Genomic DNA, 19,826 nt, shown 5'->3' on the forward strand with positions numbered 1-19,826 from the left:
TCCCCGCCCTCCCGCAGACGGATAATAGAATTGTTCCAGTGCTCTGAAGGCTGCACCACTCGTTGCTCGTGAGCCCTCGACGGAACAAGCGGCAATTTTGAGAATTTGTAATCTTTGTTCTTTCTTTTTCAGCTTCAGTCGTGTGAAGGATCTAGGACCTTGTCGAGCAACTCGAACGGAGTGAGCGAAGCCATGGCCGGCAAAAAAGCGGGAAAGAGCTCCGAGTTGGAGAAGATACTGCGCACTTTGTCGAACCGAATGGCGGTCATGGACAGAAAGCTGGGTAAAGTAGATTCGATCGGTCGGGGCTTGACAGAGGTAAAAAAGCAGATAGCAGCCCAGAACGACCTCGCGGGCCTTCCTAAGAAGGTGATAGGTCCGGCCTTGCCGGGAGTCGTCCCTGAGGGTAGGGGGAGGCGTACTAAGAAGAGGGCGATTTCCGGGGAGGGCCTGGTCCCGGAGGTACCCCCAGCAGCCCCCGTCGCACCAGTGGACACCCCGGTATCGAGTCCAGACGCGGGTTTTCCGATCCCTGTTGTAATAACTCCGGTTGATGATGATCAGATGCCCCCAGAACTGGCCATTCAGTTAGCGGCAGTATTGCCCTGGCTTAAAAAGAAATCGGGGGGGGGGGCTGTGGCTGCGGGGGATCCGGCCGAGGAAGCCAGATTAATAATCGAGCAGTTACGGCAGTCAAGAGAAGCCGGGACGGCGAATGTTCCTTCTATTCCCCCACAGGTCGCACCGGGAGTGACAACAGTTGGCCGAGAAAAGACAGCAGACACGGCGGTTGAACCCGGTAAGAACCCATTGCCAATGGTGGGGGAGAGTTCAGTGCCTTCGAGGCGCGAAAGGGTGGCCCAGCACATCCCAGCGGCCACGAAGGAAATGATATTGGGGGACAAATATGTTAATATGTTTTCATTATTAACCGACCATCGTGAGATAGAGTACGCAAAGACCCAGAAAGATTTATGGCACCCCAGCGTATGGCGGGCCAAGATGGCGGAATTTAGGGTCGACGAGACCGTAGTCAACTGGGTGAAGGCCTTCTCTATATTTACGGCAATAATGGGGGAACGTAAACCTGAAGTGTTGCCCGATCTTTCCTGTTACCAGAACAGGATCATGGATTTTTAGAACCTGTACGGGGGGAATGAGTGGAAAGGTTATGATGTGCACTTTCGAAAGTCAAAAGAGTTTGATGTAACGTTGACATGGAATTGCCTCGACACAGTATCGTGGCACAAACAGCTCTTGCCTGGATCGGCAGGTACGTCCTCGCCGTGCGGGAGCGGGTCTGGGACAGTTCAACAAAGGCCGACGCAGCCCTTTCGAGCAAGCGCCGGTGGGGAATCACAGCCCAAGACCGGCGGAAATGGCGGCAAGCGCGGGGTTTGTTGGGGCTTCAACAGAGGTAACTGTAACAGGCCCCAGGGAACATGTAGGTTCCGGCATGCTTGTGCGGGCTGTGGGAACTCCTCACATCCGGAAAGCAGCTGTAGGTCCAAGAACGGTGGTTTGGGAGGAAAGGGGGGATCCAAGCAGGATTGAAGTGATGCTTGGGAGGCAATCGTCTTCACCCATTGATATCATGGCTTTGACCCCCTGGCTGAACAGATACCCTGATCATGTATCCGCTGGGATTTTGAGGAATGGTTTCCTATATGGCTTCAACATCCCGGCGGGGAATTTTCGGGGGAGCCCCTTTTGTAAAAATCCGCAATCCGTTCAACACAACCCAGCAGTGGTGGCCAAGAAAATTTCCAAAGAGGTCAGCTTGGGGCGGGTAGCAGGACCTTTTCAATGCCCGCCAGTGGCGGATTTCGCGTGTTCACCTTTAGGTGTGGTTCCGAAGAAAGACCCAGGGGAATATAGACTCATTCACAATCTGTCAGACCCGAGGGGCGCCTCGGTGAATGAAGCCATTGACCCGGATGTCTGTTCAGTTCGGTACGCATCGTTTGACGATGCCGTTGCCCTACTGAATCACCTGGGCCCCGGTGCTCTGTTGGCGAAATCAGACATCGAATCAGCATTCAGGTTGCTCCCGGTATACCCGCGGGACCAGCGCTTGCTAGGATTTACGTTCCAGGGGAAGTATTACATGGATAGATGCATGCCCATGGGCTGCTCAATTTCTTGTGCTTATTTTGAGATGTTCAGTTGTTTTCTAGAATGAGCATTCACTGAGGCCACAGGGCATAGACAAGTGATGCACTATTTAGACGACTTCCTGTTCTTAGGACCGGCCGGCACTGCGGAATGTGCACCGGCACTGCAGGATTTCTGCATTCTCATGCAGGAATTTGGAGTCCCATTAGCACCAGGTAAGACAGTGGGGCCATCTACTTCACTGGAGTTTCTGGGGATTGAGCTCGATTCAGTGGAGGGATGCTTCCGTCTGCCAATGGAGAAAGTGGCCAAGTTCAGGGCTTCCTTGATACAATGCCTGGGCAAAGAAAAAGTGACCCTGCACCAGTTACAACAAACAGTGGGTCAGCTTAACTTTGCCTTGAGAGTAATACCGATGGGTCACCCCCTTCTCACGCTCCATTGCACAAGCTATGGTCGGCCTCAAGGAGGGACACCACCGCACGAGACTGTCGGCAGAGGTTCGCCAGGATATGCGCATCTGGTTGGCATTCCTGGCCGACTTCAACGGTCGAGTGGCGTGGAACAAGCCCCCAGCATCGTCTGACGAACTGGGTTTGTGGACTGACTCAGCTGGGAGCGTGGGATTTGGCGCCATCTTTGGTAACCGATGGTCGGCACAAGTATGGCCGACATGGTGGCACTCCAGTGGCCTAACGGGTAACATTGGGTTCTTGGAGCTGTTTCCCATTTGGGTGGCTCTGTTGGCATGGCCAGACGATTTTAGGGACCGCTCAGTAGTGTTCTGGTCGGACAATATGACAGTGGTCGAGTGCATTAATCAGCAGGCAGCACGCTGCAAGTGGATCTTGAGACTGTTGAAAGAAATTGTTTTACGTTCCATGAGATTGAATGTACAGTTCAGGGCAAAACATGTGCCGGGTGTACTGAATAATGCAGCTGATGCACTCTCTCGTTCACACATGCAGGCTTTCAGGGGCTATCTACCCACAGTGGATCTAGTGGCGGCACCGTTCCCCGATGCACTATGGCTGATCGGTGCCACGGATTACAAGACCTCGTGGCTGCCAGCTTAGCGCCCAGGACGAGGAAGGCTTATGAGGGAGCGTTTCCTTCTTACTGCACCTTTTTAGGCCCGGCATGGAGACAGAGCTGGGGGCAGGAGGAATCCTTCCTGGTGTTCTTAGTAGCGCTGCATAGAGAAGGCCGATCAGCCGCAACTGCCAACAGACATAGGGCGGCCATATCATTCATGGCACAGCTCCACGGCATAAGGGACCCGACGGGTTCCTTTTTAGTCAGGAAGGCGCTCCGCGGCTGGCAACGCCTGGAGGGTCGCAGACAAGATACGAGGCGCCCGATTGGTTTAGAGAGATTTTCTCGGCTTTTAGCAAAGCTGGATGAGACATGCTCCTCCCCTTCCGAAGCAGTTCTGTTCCGGGCAGCTTTCGCCTTGGCATTTCATGGGGCCATGCGGGTAAGCGAACTCGTGGCGAGGAACAAGAAAGATATGGAGGGAGGCTTATGCAGGGATCACGTACAAATACGGGGTGATTCGATGCTAATCTCGATAGTCAGGTCCAAGACAGACCAGGAACCTATGGGGGATAGTGTTGTTGTGCAGCGCGCTCGAGGGAGCCCCACTTGTCCGATAAAGTGTTTAGAGGAATACTTGGCACAGAGGCCGGCAACATGGGGAGGGAGCCTGCTTAGGCACAAGGATGGCACCCCTCTGACAAGATTTCAGTTTCAGAGGGTGCTAGCACTTACAATCGCTGCGGCGGGCATGGACCCGTGCGATTTTGGGACCCACTCATTCAGAATAGGGGCCGCTACTGAGGCTACGGCCCGGGGTCTGGGTGCGGAAGAAGTGAAACAGCTAGGCCGTTGGTTCTCGAACTGCTTCAAGAGGTATGTGCGATTGCACATGTTGTAAAAAGACTGATGAAATGCACTCACGCTTGTTGTCTTTTGTTTGAATTACAGTTTCGCAAGCCTGTGACGCGGGGCGGAATTTGGGATCAACCCATCACCAGGGGACCAGCGGGCGAGGATCACCGACTGGAGAGCAAGTGGTATGGGTCGTGGGCCACTCATACGTGAGGCGCGCCGGGGACGTATTTATGGCAGGTGACGCGACTCGCGCATCTGGGGAATACAGGTTCAGAGTGACCTTCCATGGGAAGGGAGGCCTCTGTTTTGACCAATTTCAATCGTTTGTGGAGGGTCTCTTAGGGCGGCAAAGGTCACCGCCATCTATAATCATAGTACACTTGGGGGGAAATGACTTGGTGAGACTGGGAAGACGAGTGTTAGTGGAACACATTTTGTCGGCAGTCAGCTGGTTGGCTAAGAGGCTCCCGGGGTGCACAATCGCCTGGTCCCACATGATCCCCAGGAGAGTTTGGCGGGGGGTTTCTCTGTGTCAGCGATGAACCACTCGGTAAAGAGGGTCAACAATAAAATTGGGAAATTGTTTCGCTCCGCGCATTTGCATAGCATTCCCCATGGGTGTATTCGGGGTGATCACTTTTATTTGAATGATGGGGTTCACTTGTCCAGGGCAGGGAATGATTTACTCATAGGAGACTTCATAGCATGGCTAAGGGGATTGAGGAGGCATGACCTTTAGGAGGTGTGGGGGGGCCGGATAGTCGGTCAACTATCCGGCCTGTGGCGGTAAGGTCATGATCGATTAGCAGTAATTTCAAGGTCCCTAGGGGGGGCGCCACCCAGAATGGATGGGAGCGCCCGGGGGAGGCAGCCATTGGCCCCTCCCACGGGGAGGCGGCACCCACTACAGATGGGTCGCCTAGGGGGAGACGGCCATAGGCCACTCCCAGGGGGGAGACGGCTAGATGCCCCTCCTACGAATTTCCCGGGGGCCGGATATCCGCTCCGGCGGAAGAGAGTGTGGGGAAGGGGGGGGGGGGGGGGGGGTCCACGCTGTCCTTCTTAAAGATACCTCACACGGGAACTCGGACGACCTTTAAGATGGCGTCGAGTGAAAGGGAAGTTACAGATGGCAACGAGGGTAAAATCCTCTGCGCATGCGCCCCTCACACCGTGAGGGCGGGAGTTTGGTAGTAGGGATCTTACACCGGTTAAGACCTTGCCGTTGGCCCTTAATGCTAGGATGTACAATTTTAATTTAGAATGTATGCATTTTCAGGATGCTAGACTCGGCTAGGAAACCTTTGTATTAGAGATCTGTTAAGGTTAGCCAAAGAACATGTCTTCATCCAAATGTAATGAAAGTAAAATTGTACATAATTCATGAAATGTTTTAATTTAATGTTTTAAATTTTGTTTCATATTTTAATATACGGCCGGGGGGGTAACTCCCCCCCCACCTTCCAAAAGCTCAAACCTGTGTCTGTCTCCTCCCCTTGGGGAATTGGTGTTGGGAGGGGGTGGCGGGCATCCCGGCCATATGGAAAGGGAAGACTACTCGGTCCCCCCGAACGTATGGATGGGTGCCCCGATCCCCCCCGGGAAACCATTTTGGGCGGGGGCGTGGTTCGGCTGGTATGCCCAAAGCGGCGTAGCCGGAGCACGCCCTTCCCGCCCAGAAGGGGTTGTCCTAGACACCCGCCCGGAAGACCGCGCCCAGGGGGCGTACCTGAGGAGGGTCCCCGCCCTCCCATAGACGGATAAATAGAGCGGGAATCCAAAGAAGCGTCCTCTTGTTCCAGTGCTCTGAAGGCTGCACCACTCGTTGCTCGTGAGCCCTCGACGGAACAAGCGTCAATTTTGACCCACCCACCAGCCCCTCTTGCAATGTCTTTTTGAATAAAGTAATTGTTGATGATATCCGAATGTATTAAAGAGATGCAGTCACATTTTTCAGCATTTTTGCATGCCTTGGATTATATAAATGTGTATAGGCCTTTTTTCCTTTGTAGAAAAAGTAAAGGAGTGTATACATAATAAAATTGTCGTGTGCTTTAGGGCTTTTTTCCCCTTTTGTAGAAATGAAAAGTTGATGAATAGTCAAGCTGTTTCAGATTAGGCTTAATTTTCTTTCCTTAGTAGGTAAAACAACTGTCACACGGGAACTCGGACGACCTTTAAGATGGCGTCGAGTGAAAGGGGGCCCCCACGACAAGGGAAATTACAGTTGGCAACGAGGGTAAAGTCCTCTGCGCATGCGCCACTCACACCGTGAGGGCGGGAGTTTGGTAGTAGGGATCTGAAACCGGTTAAGACCTTGCCGTTGGCCCTTAATGCTAGGATGTACAATTTTAATTTAGAATGTATGCATTTTCAGGATGCTAGACTCGGCTAGGAAACCTTTGTATTTAAGATCTGTTAAGGTTAGCCAAAGAAAATGTCTTCATCCAAATGTAATGAAAGTAAAATTGTACATAATTCATGAAACGTTTTAATTTAATGTTTTAAATTTTGTTTCATATTTTAATAAATACGGCCGGGGGGGTAACTCCCCCCCGTCTTCCAAAAGCTCAAACCTGTGTCTGTCTCCTCCCCTTGGGGAATTGGTGTCCGCAAAACTCCAGAAAAAACTCCAACGCATCCAGAACGCATCAGCCAGACTCATACTAGACATCCCGCGTAAAGACCATATCTCTAGCCACCTGAAAAACCTCCACTGGCTCCCCGTCAATAAGAGGATTACTTTCCGCCTCCTAACCCACGCTCACAAAGCACTATACGAACTTGGACCCGAATGCCTCAACACACGACTTTCCTTCTACACCCCCCCTCGCCAGCTACGATCTTCCAACCAAGCCTTTGCTACCATTCCTCGCATCAATAAAACCACCATGGGAGGTAGATCCTTCTCCTACCTTGCAGCTAAAACCTGGAACTCACTCCCCACTCACCTACGTCTCACTCAGAACCACCTAGCTTTCAGAAAGCAACTTAAAACCTGGATATTCGACAAATAATTCCCATCCCTTCCTCAAGCGCCTAGAGACCCTCTGGGTATGTAGCCCGCTATATAAATTTCTGACTTGACTTGGAGGGGGTGGCGGGCATCCCGGCCATAGTGCTGAAGTGTATGATAAAACAACCTGTATATTCATGATTAAATATTGCCATCATTACAATTGGGACAAAGCCTTATTTTGTCAATAAAAAGCAATTTAAAACATTTCATACTTTTTGGTAATTAATCATATTTACAAGTGATTAAAACACCCTGTGTATAAAAAAAGTGCTAAAAAGGATCAATGGGGAAAAACAGGATATTAAAAATGTTAAAGTGGGGAGGCTGGGGAACTGATATATACAAGGCAATGGATAACCGGGAACCTGACTATCCATTAAAAACTACAATATCAAGCTACAAGGCAAGAGAGCCCTACTTAAAACGAAGCATCCCCACAGGCAACAGGGAACCTGACTGCCTGCGGGTGTAGGGCACAGAATTGAAATATGAGACAGAATTTCAAAAAAGACTTTCAGATGAGAGCATGCTGCAAGGTAGAAAGAGGCAACTATGGGTTTAAAATAAGGGAGCCAAATTAGAGGTGTATTTACAGAAAATCGTGCATGTCCTCTGTATTATTCAGGCCATTCGGCCATTTGCTTTCAAACTTAAGGATCATGCTAGACTCCAGTTGTCTCAACCGGAGCTCCCTATTGCCTTCCCCTACGTAGTTTAGGTACTGCTCCCACCACATAGTAAGTCAGGCAGCCCACATCTTTGTTGTGTTTTTTCTGAAAATGGCGTGCCACCGGGTAAGCAGGATCGCAGTGTAAAATAGCTCAAAGATGTTGTAAGATCCTGACGTGTGCCTGTAGTTTGGTACTGCCTATGTAATTAAGGCCACAGGTGCACGTCAGGACATACACAGCGAATTCTGTCTTACAAGTGTGGTTGCCAATGATAGGGATTTCGGTGGGACTGAAGGGGGTGCAATAATGCATTTTGTTTATCCCAAATTTGCACGCTCTGCAGTTTGAGCATTTGCGAAACCCAGCTGCAGGTTGCAGCCATGTTGCTTTTTGTTTCAATTCTGGGCTACTCTGATCTAGAACGGCCCCCATATATATATATTTCTCTATATCTCTGTTACCTGAAACCTGAATAAGTAAAGAATTTTGATCAGATCCTGTGGTCCGTCTCGTGCTTCGCCGGTCCTTGGGGATTGGAGGTGGCTTTTGTGAGCGTTCTGTGCATGTATGTATATATATATTTTCAGTGATGCATGCAGGATTGCCAATAAGGTCCCTTTTTGCCTTCCACTTAATTGGGTGGTTCCTCAGTTTTACACTGCTCCCTTCTTGATGTTCAGATACTTAACGATATCGCTTTCTGGACAAGGGTTACTTTCCTTCCAGTCTGAGAGTGTGGTCTAGAATTCTGAGATTCTTCCTCCGTTTCTACGCCGTGGTACTTTGGTGCCTCTGCTACCCCTTCCTTCGGATTTGCCTCCTTCATTAGATATCACCCTATATGATATCACCTGGGCATGCGAGACGGCTTTTCTGATTTCAGTTGTCCTAGGTCTACACCCTGCATATCTGTATTTCATGTGTTGGTTCTCCCCTTATTCTTCAAGCTGCCTGGTCGGGCAGTCTTATGCTTATTTTAGCTACGCCACCTTGTGGTCTCTGTGGCTGTTTGCTCTGTGCATGATTCTGTGGTGGCCCGCATCAGCGTGCTTCAGGTTGTTACTGTTCTTTCCTGTTCCCCCTTTTGGGATTGGGTGTGCACTTGGCGTGCTTCTTGTTTCCTCCTGCACTTCTAGAAACATTGCTGAGTTCTACCGCTTGACCTTTGATTCTTGCTGTAGCCTCTCTGGCATTCCTTCCATGGGCTAGCCTTGTAGGCTGTGGTTGCATCTTCTTGTTTTTTCTCAACTTTTGGTAGGTGTTCACATAGTGCGCCATTAAGCGAGTGGTGCTTCTTCCTCTTTTATTCTGGTATATGGCTGGTGCCGTTTCTACCTCTTGTGCGTATACAGGGTTCTGGCCATTTTGGCACTTTTGGGATGTCTTGCATCCTGTTATCTTTTGCTCTTCCGAGCTAGTTTGGTTGCTGTCTGGCTGTTCCGCCACAGCCTCCCCCATTGTCCGTCACTCTGTTGCCGGCTCAAGTGCTTGGTGCTTTCTTTTCTGTCGCAGACCCACCTTCCCCTTGGGGTATGGCTGTGGTATCTATTCTAAGTTAAGGAATCTGTGACTAGATGTATCTATCAGATGTACGAGTTACTCACCTTCTGTAACAATGTATCTGGGAGAGACGTTGTCAAGCCGCAGATTCCTTAACGCCCACCCAGCCTTCCCGTTCTGCGAGGACCTTGCCAAGTGGGGTTCTCCACTGGCCTCTTTCAGTTACTATTGTTTTTTCTCTCACGGGTGCTCACATGGTTGCGTCCTTTTGAGAATTGCCTTATACAGCTGATTTCTTCCAAGGGGTTTCTTTCGTGTAAAATGGTGCCTTTTGATTCATCTTCACCTGGAGATTAATCTTCTTTTTGTTTTCTTCTCCTGCTGCCTTCCCTCCCTCCTTCTCTATAGACTCACGGTTCTGGTCTCCTCTACAGTTGTCTTTTTTGAGGAGCTGTTGACCTCTTTTTCAGTCCTCCATTACTACAGGGAGAGTGCCAGTCTTTTCATATCTTCCTGCAGTGGCCTGTTCTCTCTGTGCTCTGTACTTGCTGGACGACACAGTTCCACATGGTATTGACATTCTGTTTCTGTCTGAAATATTCTTCCCTTGCTGCACTTGGGGAAGGGTCTTCGCTTAGCTTGCGGGGCTCTTTCTCACAGCCTTTTCACTTATATGTAGGCAGTGTCTAATTCTGTCTTTTTCGATGTTGACTTGCACCATCCTCCTTCTGTATTCACAGATTTTTCATCCCTTGCACACTGTTCCCATACTTTCAGTCTTTTGTTGGTGGCTCCGCGTTGTGCTGCAGAAAATGGACATCTGCGCGCCGGGAGGGACTGAAATGACCTCGCTGACGTCACATACGTGGATGATGTCAGGGCGGGGCCGTGTGGCGCCATCCCTCGGCACTCAGAGGTCCTGCTGCAAAAAAAAAAATCTGGTTTCCAGTCTGACGCCTGGGGATATTCGAAGTTAAGGAATCTGCGGCTAGACAACGTCTCTACCAGATACATCGTTATAGAAGGTAAGTAACTCGTACCTCACTCCTTGAGGGATAGACACAATAGTTTGGTGGGTATTTGCACAATGTTTTGAGCCTTCATGCTACCCTGAGACACCCAGTTTTAATGCACAGACTGCAGTTGGCCATGGAACCTTAATGAATCTTGAAAATGAATGGCTTGTAGGAAGTATTGTTTGTCCTTTAGCTTCAATTTTAATTTTTTGCAACCTTTTTACAATAGATTGTGTCACTGTTTTATCTTTCAGATCTGATTTTGTAACATTACCTTTCCAAGGATCGGAGGTTTTATTGGACAATGTGATACCCCTTCCAGGTAAATGTTTTCTTCATCAAATAACCATTCTTAAAAATTATCTAAGCTTAGTCTGTAGACTGCAATCAAGTTTACATTATATACATAGCTTGTGTCATGGTTGGAAAGTACTTAAATTACGATAACATTTTAATTGTCTAAGTTAAAATTTATAAGGAATGTAGTTGTGCGTTATGTAAGTACATTTTGTTAGTTGCCTTTTGTAGTATGACTTGGAAGCACCAATTTGTCTACATGTGCAGGTAATACTGCTGCTTGCTGTAAGCTACAGAAAAAGAACAAATTGTTGAAACCAGTCAGGAGGGATGGCCTGACCTAGGCTGAAGACTGGAATGGAAGTGGTAGTAGATAGTTAAATTCTATACAGCATATTTGTCCTTTTTATAGCAGTACACAGTTCACTATGGCTAAACTGCATTGCATTGCGGTTGAAGTAGTAGCAAAAATCTAAAGCAGAAATAGGAGTTGTAAGATATATCTGAAAGAAACCGGTTAGTATTAGATTCCTTACCCTAGAATATCCCGAGGCGTCAGACTGGATCCGGAAACTTTTGCGTAGCAGTACGTTGTGCGTCGGTAGGCGTCGTCTGCGGCTCCGTGTCCGTCGTCGGCGCCATTGGTGCCGGGATGACATCGCCGGAGTACTTAGACGCCGCCCTCGCGCGCTGACCTACTTTTTCCGCACCAGCAAACGCCGATCCAGAAAAAGTTGTACCCTTAGTCAATTTTTTACTAACTTTTTCGATCCTTTTTGATCATCTTTCGAAGTCACTCGACTCCGACTGTGACGGTAGGGATGCCCGGGTTCAAACCCTGCGTCGATTGCAGCCGACTGATGTCGGTTACTGACTCCCATCACTGTCTGGCCCCCGACCACGACGACAAGTCCTGCTCCGACTGCCCGGCCCTGACGTCCAAAGCTAGACGGGGGCGGTCCCGCAAGCGACTCGAGCTCCGGCAGTCAGCCCCGTGCCGCTCGGTCCCGGTCCGGAAGGAGGTCGAGGGACCAGTCGCGGGGCCGGAGTCACCACAGTTCCGGGAGTAGTCATCAGTCTTCCGACTCGAAGTTCTCAGGTAAGAGGCACAAGAATTCGAACAGGAGACATCGCTCTTCTGACTCAACCAGACGCTCTCGCGGCCGGGGGTTCCGGCGACACCTCCCCGCGGCTCCGCCGAAGTCGTCGCGGCCTGCTTCCATACCTGCTGGTCCCTGGGCAGAATGAGACGCCGGAGGAGATCGAGGCCTTCCTCATGGCCATGAGGAAGCTCACTCCTCCGTCGGGTTCCGCGGCGCCTTCGGGCTAAGCGGCCCCGACTGGGTCTCCAAGCGGGCCAGGTGCTTTGGCCCCGGCGCCGTCGGTCCCGACGCCGCAGGGCCCCGACGCCGCAGGGCCCCGACGCCGCAGGGCCCCGACGCCGCAGGGCCCCGCCGGATCCGGGTCGCCGCCGGTCGAACTTACGACCTCGTTGGCGCCGGCCCCCAGGGTGTCGCCCCTGTCGCAGTCCCAGGACGACGCTGTCCCCGGCCCGCGGCCCGCAGACTAACATCAAGCGCGGTGGCGGATGTAGAAACCGGTTTGGCGGTGCTTGGGGACAACGGCAAGGTCAGTCCACACCTACCCCTGCAGCATGCGCCTCGAAACTCTCCTAGTCCGAGCTTTCAGGCCCATGTGACGCCAGTGGGGGGCAGGGTTCGCCATCACCTCCTCCACTGGCGCACCGTCACATCTGACAGGTGAGTTCTGCAAATGGTCTGAAGGGGCTACGCCCTCCCCTTCGAGGCGACCCCTCCAGCCATGCCACCGCAGTACCACCGCGTGTCTGGGATCACTTGAGTCTTCTGCGAGAGGAAGTTATGGCCCTCTTGGCCAAGGGGGCGATCGAGCGCGTTCCTGGGCCAGAAGTAGGGAGTGGTTGTTACTCCCACTACTTTATGGTTCACAAGAAGGGCAAAGGGGGCCTACGCCCTATCTTAGACCTGTGGAACGTCAACGGCTTCCTCCGGAAGGAGAAGTTCAAGATGCTGACTTTGGCTCAGGTCTTAGCTGCCCTGGACCCGGGAGACTGGATGGTAGCGTTGGATTTGCAGGACGCTTATTTTCACATCCCCGTCCTGCCGGCCCATCAGCGTTACCTGCGGTTCACGGTAGGCAACGAGCACTTTCATTTTACCGTGCTCCCCTGCGGCCTTACCAGCGCCCCACGGGTGTTCACGAAAGTGATGGTGGTGGTCGTAGCTCATCTGCGCAGGTTAGGGGTTTCAGTCTTCCCCTACCTCGACGACTGGTTGTTAAAGGCGGGCTCACCCAGACAGCAGTCAGCCACCTCCAGAATACGGCCAACCTCCTGCACCTGCTGGATTTCTCCTTCAATGTGCCGAAGTCACACCTGTGTCCCTCTCAGAAGCTCCTCTTCATCGGAGCAGTTCTAGACTCTGCGCAGTTTCCAGTTTATCCTCCGCAACAGCGGGCTCGGGATATTCAGGCTCTGATTCCAATCTTTCATCCGTTATCCCGACTCTCGGTCAGGTTGAGGCTGCGGCTTCTGAGGCTGATGGCCTCCTGCATCCTTCTGGTGCATCACACCCGGTGGCGGATGCGGGCTCTGCAGTTGGACCTGAAGTTTCAGTGGGCCCAGCATCAGGGCAACTTGTCCGACCATGTCTTGATCTCTGAGGGCACTGCAAGACAGTTGCAGTGGAGGCTCACGGACCGCGATTGGGTCAGAGGCAGATCCCTCTCCCTACCCCAACCTGAGCACTTAGTTGAGACGGACGCGTCCCTCCATGGCTGGGGGGGGGGCCACATGGGAGAGGCGGAGATCAGAGGCCTCTGGTCGAGTCCCGGCTCCACATCAACCTTCTGGAGCTGCGGGAGATCCGGCTTGCACTGAATGCATTCCTCCCCTCTGTCCGGGAGAGTGTAGTGCAGGTGTTCACGGACAACACCACCGCCATGTGGTACTGCAACAAACGGGGCCGGGTGTGGTCGTGGACCCTATGCCAGGCAGTGGCTGGAACATCAGGGCATGACCCTGGTGGTTCAACACCTGGCAGGTTCCCTGAACGCCAGGGCGGACAAACTCAGCCGTCGGTGCATGATGGATCACGAATGGCGTCTGAACTCTGACGTGGTGCAAGGCCTCTTTCAGCAGTGGGGAGAGCCTTAGTTAGATCTATTCGCCACAGAAGAGAACGCACAATGTCATCAGTTCTGCGCGTTGGAATTTCCAAGGCGGCACTCGCTCTGAGACACTTTTCGTCGCGAATGGAGCTGCGGTCTCTTGTACGCCTTTCCACCTATACCACTTCTGCCCAGAGTGCTGAAGAAGATCAGATGCGACCGGTCCCAAGTTATCCTTGTGGCTTCAGACTGGGCACGAAGATACTGGTATCCCGAGCTACTCAGCATGTCTGTCGATCCCCTGATTCGTCTGCCTCTTCAGGAGAACCTTCTATCGCAGCAGCAGGGGACGGTCCTCCACCCGAACCTGTCTAGTCTCCACTTACATGCGTGGAGATTGAGCGGCGGCAGTTGAGGCCATTTGACTTGCCTCCTGAAGTCTGTAATGTGATTCTGGCAGCCAGGCATCCCTCCACAAAATCGGTATACGTCTGCAGGTGGAACAAATTTGTTCAATGGTGCACAGCAAAGGCTGTGGATTCCCTTTCTGCCCCTCTTTTAGAGGTTCTCCTCTTTCTTCTCTCTCTTGCCCAGCAGGACTCAGCTCTGGGCACTATCAAGGGCTACCTCTCTGCTATTTCCGCCTTCTTGAGGCTCCCTGATCAGCCCTCTTTGTTCAAGTCCCCAGTTGTAAATAGGTTTTTGAAGGGCATCACTCATATGTTTCCTCCTGTTCCTTTCATGATGCCTCAGTGGGACTTGAACCTTGTTCTGACCTATCTGATGTGCGCTCCTTTCGAGCCACTTCATAACTGTCCTCTCCGTCTCCTGCATTCCTCGTTGCCATCACCTCTGCCAGAAGGGTAAGTGAGCTCCAGGCTCTTTCTTCTAAACCTCCCTTCCTTTCTGTCCATCCGGACAAAGTTGTGTTGCGGACGCGACCCTCTTTCCTGCCCAAAGTAGTCACAGCCTTCCACATCGGGCAGTCCATCACCTTGCCCACCTTCTTTCCGCTTCCGCATCCCTCTAAAGAGGAAGAGCGGCTCCACCGTCTGGACCCAAAACGTGCGCTCTCATGCTATTTGGATCGCACACACCAGTTCCCGGTGGATGATTACTTGGGCGTTAAAGGTTGGGCGGTGCACAAGCGGACTATCTCTCGGTAGGTCGTGTTGTGTATCAAGGTATGCTACACCTTGGCTAAAAAGGAGCCTCCTGTTGGGCTGAGGGCCCATTCCACTCGGGCCACGGCGGCTACTACTGCCCTTGGTCGGGGAGTCCTCTTGCAGGACATCTGTCAGGCAGCTAGGTGGGCCTCGTTGCACACGTTTGCAAGACACTACTGCCTGGACAGCCAAGCCTGGAAAGCCAAGTCCGGAGAGATGGCTTCTTTGGCCGTTCCGTTCTCCAGGACTTTCTGGTGTGATCATTGGTTCGCAGACCAGCCATCGGGGTTGGTATTGCTGGGGTATCTATTCTATGGTAAGGAATTTAATACTAACCTGTTTCTTTCAGATGCACAAGTTACTTACCTTCGGGAACGATATATCTGTAAGAAACAGTAGTTAGTATTAGATTCCTTACTGCCCCACCCATCCTACCCATTCTGCGAACCGATATCTAGGGTTAAGGTCATCCCCTTTCAGGGCCCTAGTTTCATGGCACCAGTGTTGGTTTTTATCATGGCTCTCTGTTTCTGGCGCGAAAAAGCTATGTATGAGAACGGACGTCGGCGCGCAAGAGCGGTGTCTAAGTACTCCGGCGACGTCATCCCGGCACCATCATCCCTGCACCAACGACGACCGACGCAGAGCCGCAGACTACGCCTACCGACGCGAAAGGGTACTGCTACGCAAAAGTTTCAGGATCCAATCTGACACCTGTGGATATTCTAAGGTAAGGAATCTAATACGAACTACTGTTTCTTACAGATATCATATCGTTCCCGAAGGTAAGTAACTTGTGCTTTAAGGGGTCCTGAATAGTTGTACTTAATAGATACAGTTCCTTGTTAGCTGTTGATCAACATTTGAGGATAAATGGAATAAAGTAATTTTCTAGTAATACCTAAACATCGCTTAAGGATTGACACCTAATACAGACGTGTACAGTATTCACAGATGTAAATTTGTATGTAATGAAATATAGACTGTACAATTCTGTCAAATGCTGCAAGACTTGGCAGACTAAAGGAGCCCTCCCTCTTTGAGGTAAGTGATGTAAACTTGAGCGCTAAAAATGAGTCTCCTTAATAATTAATCTAAGTTATTTTAACTGTTTGTGCTTTTTCTCTAAACAGACGAGGATCACTTCTCTTCTGAAGCTGATGTGACGGTTAATGAAATGACGAGAGGTACAGCCCTGCTTGCACAGGTAACCTATTTTGATCTGAGTGTCAATTTATGTAGGATGGAGGTGCCTAGCGTAGGCCACCAGGTCGATTTCATCTTAACTTTTGAGACAACCCTTGTTTCTCATTGACCTTCTAAATATTTTTAGGAACCTATTTATAGGGTAAATTATAATAAATAACGTACATATTCATTGATGAGTGACTCTTTTTTTGCAGGCAGAGCGCATGCCCTGTCACATGTGACAATCCTAGTTCTAAAAATTCTAAAAGCTCTACAAGGGGTTTTTGGTCTTTTAGCCTGCCCGTACTAGCCATTGATTGGCTTTGTCACTCATTTCCTTGTTTCTCATTGGTCACCATATGCAGACTCCACTTCCTCTTCGTGTGTTATTCCTTTGGAAGGAGCATTGACCAGATACTGATTACTTACTTTATTGGTGTCCTTCTGTTGCTCAAACTCAGGTGCAGTTACTTTTTTTGTTGCTTCTCCTTTGCTTCTTCCTACGTTGCTTGTGAACTCGTTGCTCCTGTCTTCTCTTTCTCGTTTTGTTGCTAGAGATGGCAGAAGATTGATGTTCCGGGAGATGCTAGGATGCTTCAAACTACATTTTCCGACACAAATAATAAAATAAATTGCATCTTTTCAAATGGTGCTGCTAAACAAAAGCAAATCTGTGAAGTGTAACTTTGAATGGTGTTTGACCTGCATAGTGTAGTCGTATTATTATTATTATTATTATTATTATTATTATTATTATTATTTGTAGAGCAATGAATCATCCCCAGGGGGATCTCTTGGTGCTATAGCACCATCATAACTTTAGGGATAGACTATTACTGTATGTGTATTTAAATTGCCATAGTAACAACACCATTGAATGTTTTGTGCTATATTTCACATAAAGCGCTTTTGATACTTCTCAGGAAACTTTCAGGCATCTTAATAGACATGCCTTTTGGCAGTTCTTGCCTTTTTGCAGATGAAGCAGCTCTGCCTTGTAGTTTAAGGCGACCAGGGCCACAGCACTTTCCTTGTGCCTTTCTTCACCCACACAGCAGTTTAACTAGCAATTCGGACCTCTTTATGACTATGGGTGAGGTTTCCCCAGTCTGTCAACATCAGACCCCTTTTCCAGCGCACCAAGCTTTTTAGCGCTTTCATGACTGAGCAGGGTTCAGTCCACCCGCGGCTGCAACCGTAAAATCAATGTAGTAGGTCCTTGTTGGCATACAGCCGTCCTCTCGGAGCCAGGATCCTATAAGATCTTGAAGGGGTCCCCGGCAACGATCCTCACGACCCTCATGGCCAATTACATCCCAGCACGACCCTTAAGATCGGCAGACCTCGAATTGGCCGTGGTGCCGCGCTTTAAGCGAAGCAGGGCCGGTGGACGCTCATTCCGAGTGCGGGCCGCTGCTTTATGGAACTCCTTACCCCCGGCAATTCGCGCTATGAGCGATCTGCTTTCTTTTCGTCGCGCTGTGAAAACGTTTTTATTCCCTTAGTTATTTGCTTGTGTTGTTTTATTTAGTTGTGTTGTGTAGCTGCCTTGTCGGGCGCCAGGACGCTCCTTAGCTGGAGCATCTGTGCGCCAAATAAAAACCACATAACATAACATAACATGTCCTCCAGGGTTGGTAGCAGGTCATCACGATGGACAAGTGGGTCCTTCAAACTGTCTGCAGGGCTTCCTTTCTATTGTTCGGCACCTTCAACTGCCATCAGGGTGTTTGGAAGAGGACCATCAGTCTATCTTATGGGAGTAACTATTGTCCCTTTTGGCCAAAGTGGTGATAAAGCGGTTTCTGGCCTCAGAAGTAAGAACTGGGTGTTTCTCCCTCTACATCCTAGTGCACGTGAAGTACAGAGGCCTTCTATTTTAGAGCTTTACTCCAACGCCTTCCTGCAGAAGGAAAAATTAATAATGCCCGCACTGGCCCAGGTCCTGTATGCCTGGAAGACTGGATGATGGTGTTGGGCCTCCTGGGCACTTATATTCACTTCCACACCCTACAGGCCCACAGGCAATAGCAGCAGTTCATGGGGAGCAGGCACATTTTTTCTGTTCACTATGCTCCTGTTTGAGTTCACCAGTACTCTTTGGATGTTTACAAAAGTGTTACTGGTTGCACCACATCTTTAGAGTTAAGGGGTACCAGTCTTCCCCACCTTCATGACTGGCTGTTCATGGCAGGCTCTCCCGAGGTAGTCGTCAACCACCTCCAGACTACGACAAACCTAACGTTTGGGTTCACTATCAGCTAGCCGAAGTCACACTTGACTCCTTAGCAGGATCTTCAGGCTATTATCTTGATGTTTTTGCCTCTGCCCTAGGTCTCAGTGACGATGACTTTGAATTTCCTTGGAATGATGGCTTGCTGCATTCTGCTAGTATCACAAGCCAGGCGGTACATGGAGGTTATGACCTGATATTCTAGTGGGAATATCATCAGAGAAATTTGTTTGATTGTATCAAGATTTCGAAGGAGACTGCAAAGGTTCTGACGTGGCTACTGAACAAGGATTGGGTCAGTAGCATGCCCCTCCTTATCCCACCCAGAGCTTACGGTGGTCACTGATAAACCACTGCTGGGTTGGGGAGGCCATCTGGGAGATATTAAGATCAGAGGGCTTTGGTCTCCGGTGGAGCGTCAACTCCACATCAACTTAATGGAGTTGACGGTGATTCTCTTGGCGTTGCAGACCTTCCTTTCCAAAGGAAATCTGGTGCAGGTGCTCACTGACGACACCACTGCTAAGTGGTAATGCAACAAGCACAGAAGGATACTCTGTTTCAGCAGGGCAGGTTGTTGCACCTGTGCCTGCATATCCATGCTTGGAAATTGAGCAGTGACAGTTTACCTCCTTCGACCTGCACCCCAAGGTCATTGATATCATTTTGGTAGTGAAGCGTCCCTCAACTAAATAACTCTTCCAGCCGTTGGGACAATTTTGGAATTGCTGCTACATCTGACAAATTGACCCTTTACAGGCAAAGTTGTCTTAGGTTTTGCGGTTTGTTCTGTTTCGAGCCAAGAAAGAGACTTGCCTTGGGCTCTGTGAAGTGCTACTTATCTGCTTTTTCAACCTTCTTCCGGATGTTTATCAGTCTTTATTTATATCACCAGTTATGATGAGGTTAAAAAAACGTTTGCAATATTTGTTTTCACGGCAACCCTTTGAGATGCCCCAGTGGGACTTGAATTTAGTCCTCAGATTCTTGATGTGCACCATGTTTGCATGGTCACACAGTTGTCTCTTGAGATTTTAAAGATCATCTTTCTCATAGCCATAACTTTGGCTAGACATGCAAGTGAACTTCAGGCGCTCTGTTTAAATCCACCTTACGCCACCTTCTGCCTTCATAAGTTGGTTTTGTGGACCAGAGCTACCTTTCTACTGAAAGGGATTACTCATTTTCATGATGAACAGGCCATTCTTTGCTACACCTCATCCCTCTAGAGAGGAAGAGAGGCTTCACATTTGGATCCTAAAAGAGCAGAGTTTCTACATTGATCGTACCATGGAACATTGAGTAGATGATCAGTTTGTTGTAGGGTTTCCGGAGCAAAGGGCCATATGTACCAACACATTTTTCCATAGACACAGAATGGGTAAAACCCTTTGATACATCTGGCCCAAAGGAGTGCATAAGTAGACCTTCTCCAAATGGATGGTTATCTGCATAACATTCTACTACATTTTGAGAAAAGCAGCCCATCTGAAGGCTTGCAAGCTTGTTCCACCAGGGCAAAAGCTACTTTCAGTGCTTAAGCATTCGGATTGCCTGTCTTGGACATCTGTCAGGCATCCA

The 19,826-nt window shown here is 49.9% G+C and overlaps 1 protein-coding gene across 1 annotated transcript in view; it reads left to right on the forward strand.

Annotated features, from left to right (window-relative positions):
• Positions 1–19,826, forward strand: part of LOC147666498 (A-kinase anchor protein 1, mitochondrial-like) — a 214,986-nt gene that overhangs the window by 144,341 nt on the left and 50,819 nt on the right. The window contains exons 5-6 of the mRNA XM_086949035.1: positions 10,469–10,536; positions 15,958–16,031. Coding sequence (XP_086805161.1) covers positions 10,469–10,536; positions 15,958–16,031 — 142 coding nt within the window. The remainder of the gene's footprint in view (positions 1–10,468; positions 10,537–15,957; positions 16,032–19,826) is intronic.

Source organism: Lissotriton vulgaris, unplaced genomic scaffold (assembly GCF_964263255.1).
Source record: "Lissotriton vulgaris unplaced genomic scaffold, aLisVul1.2 SCAFFOLD_1451, whole genome shotgun sequence".
Lineage (NCBI taxonomy): Eukaryota > Metazoa > Chordata > Amphibia > Caudata > Salamandridae > Lissotriton > Lissotriton vulgaris.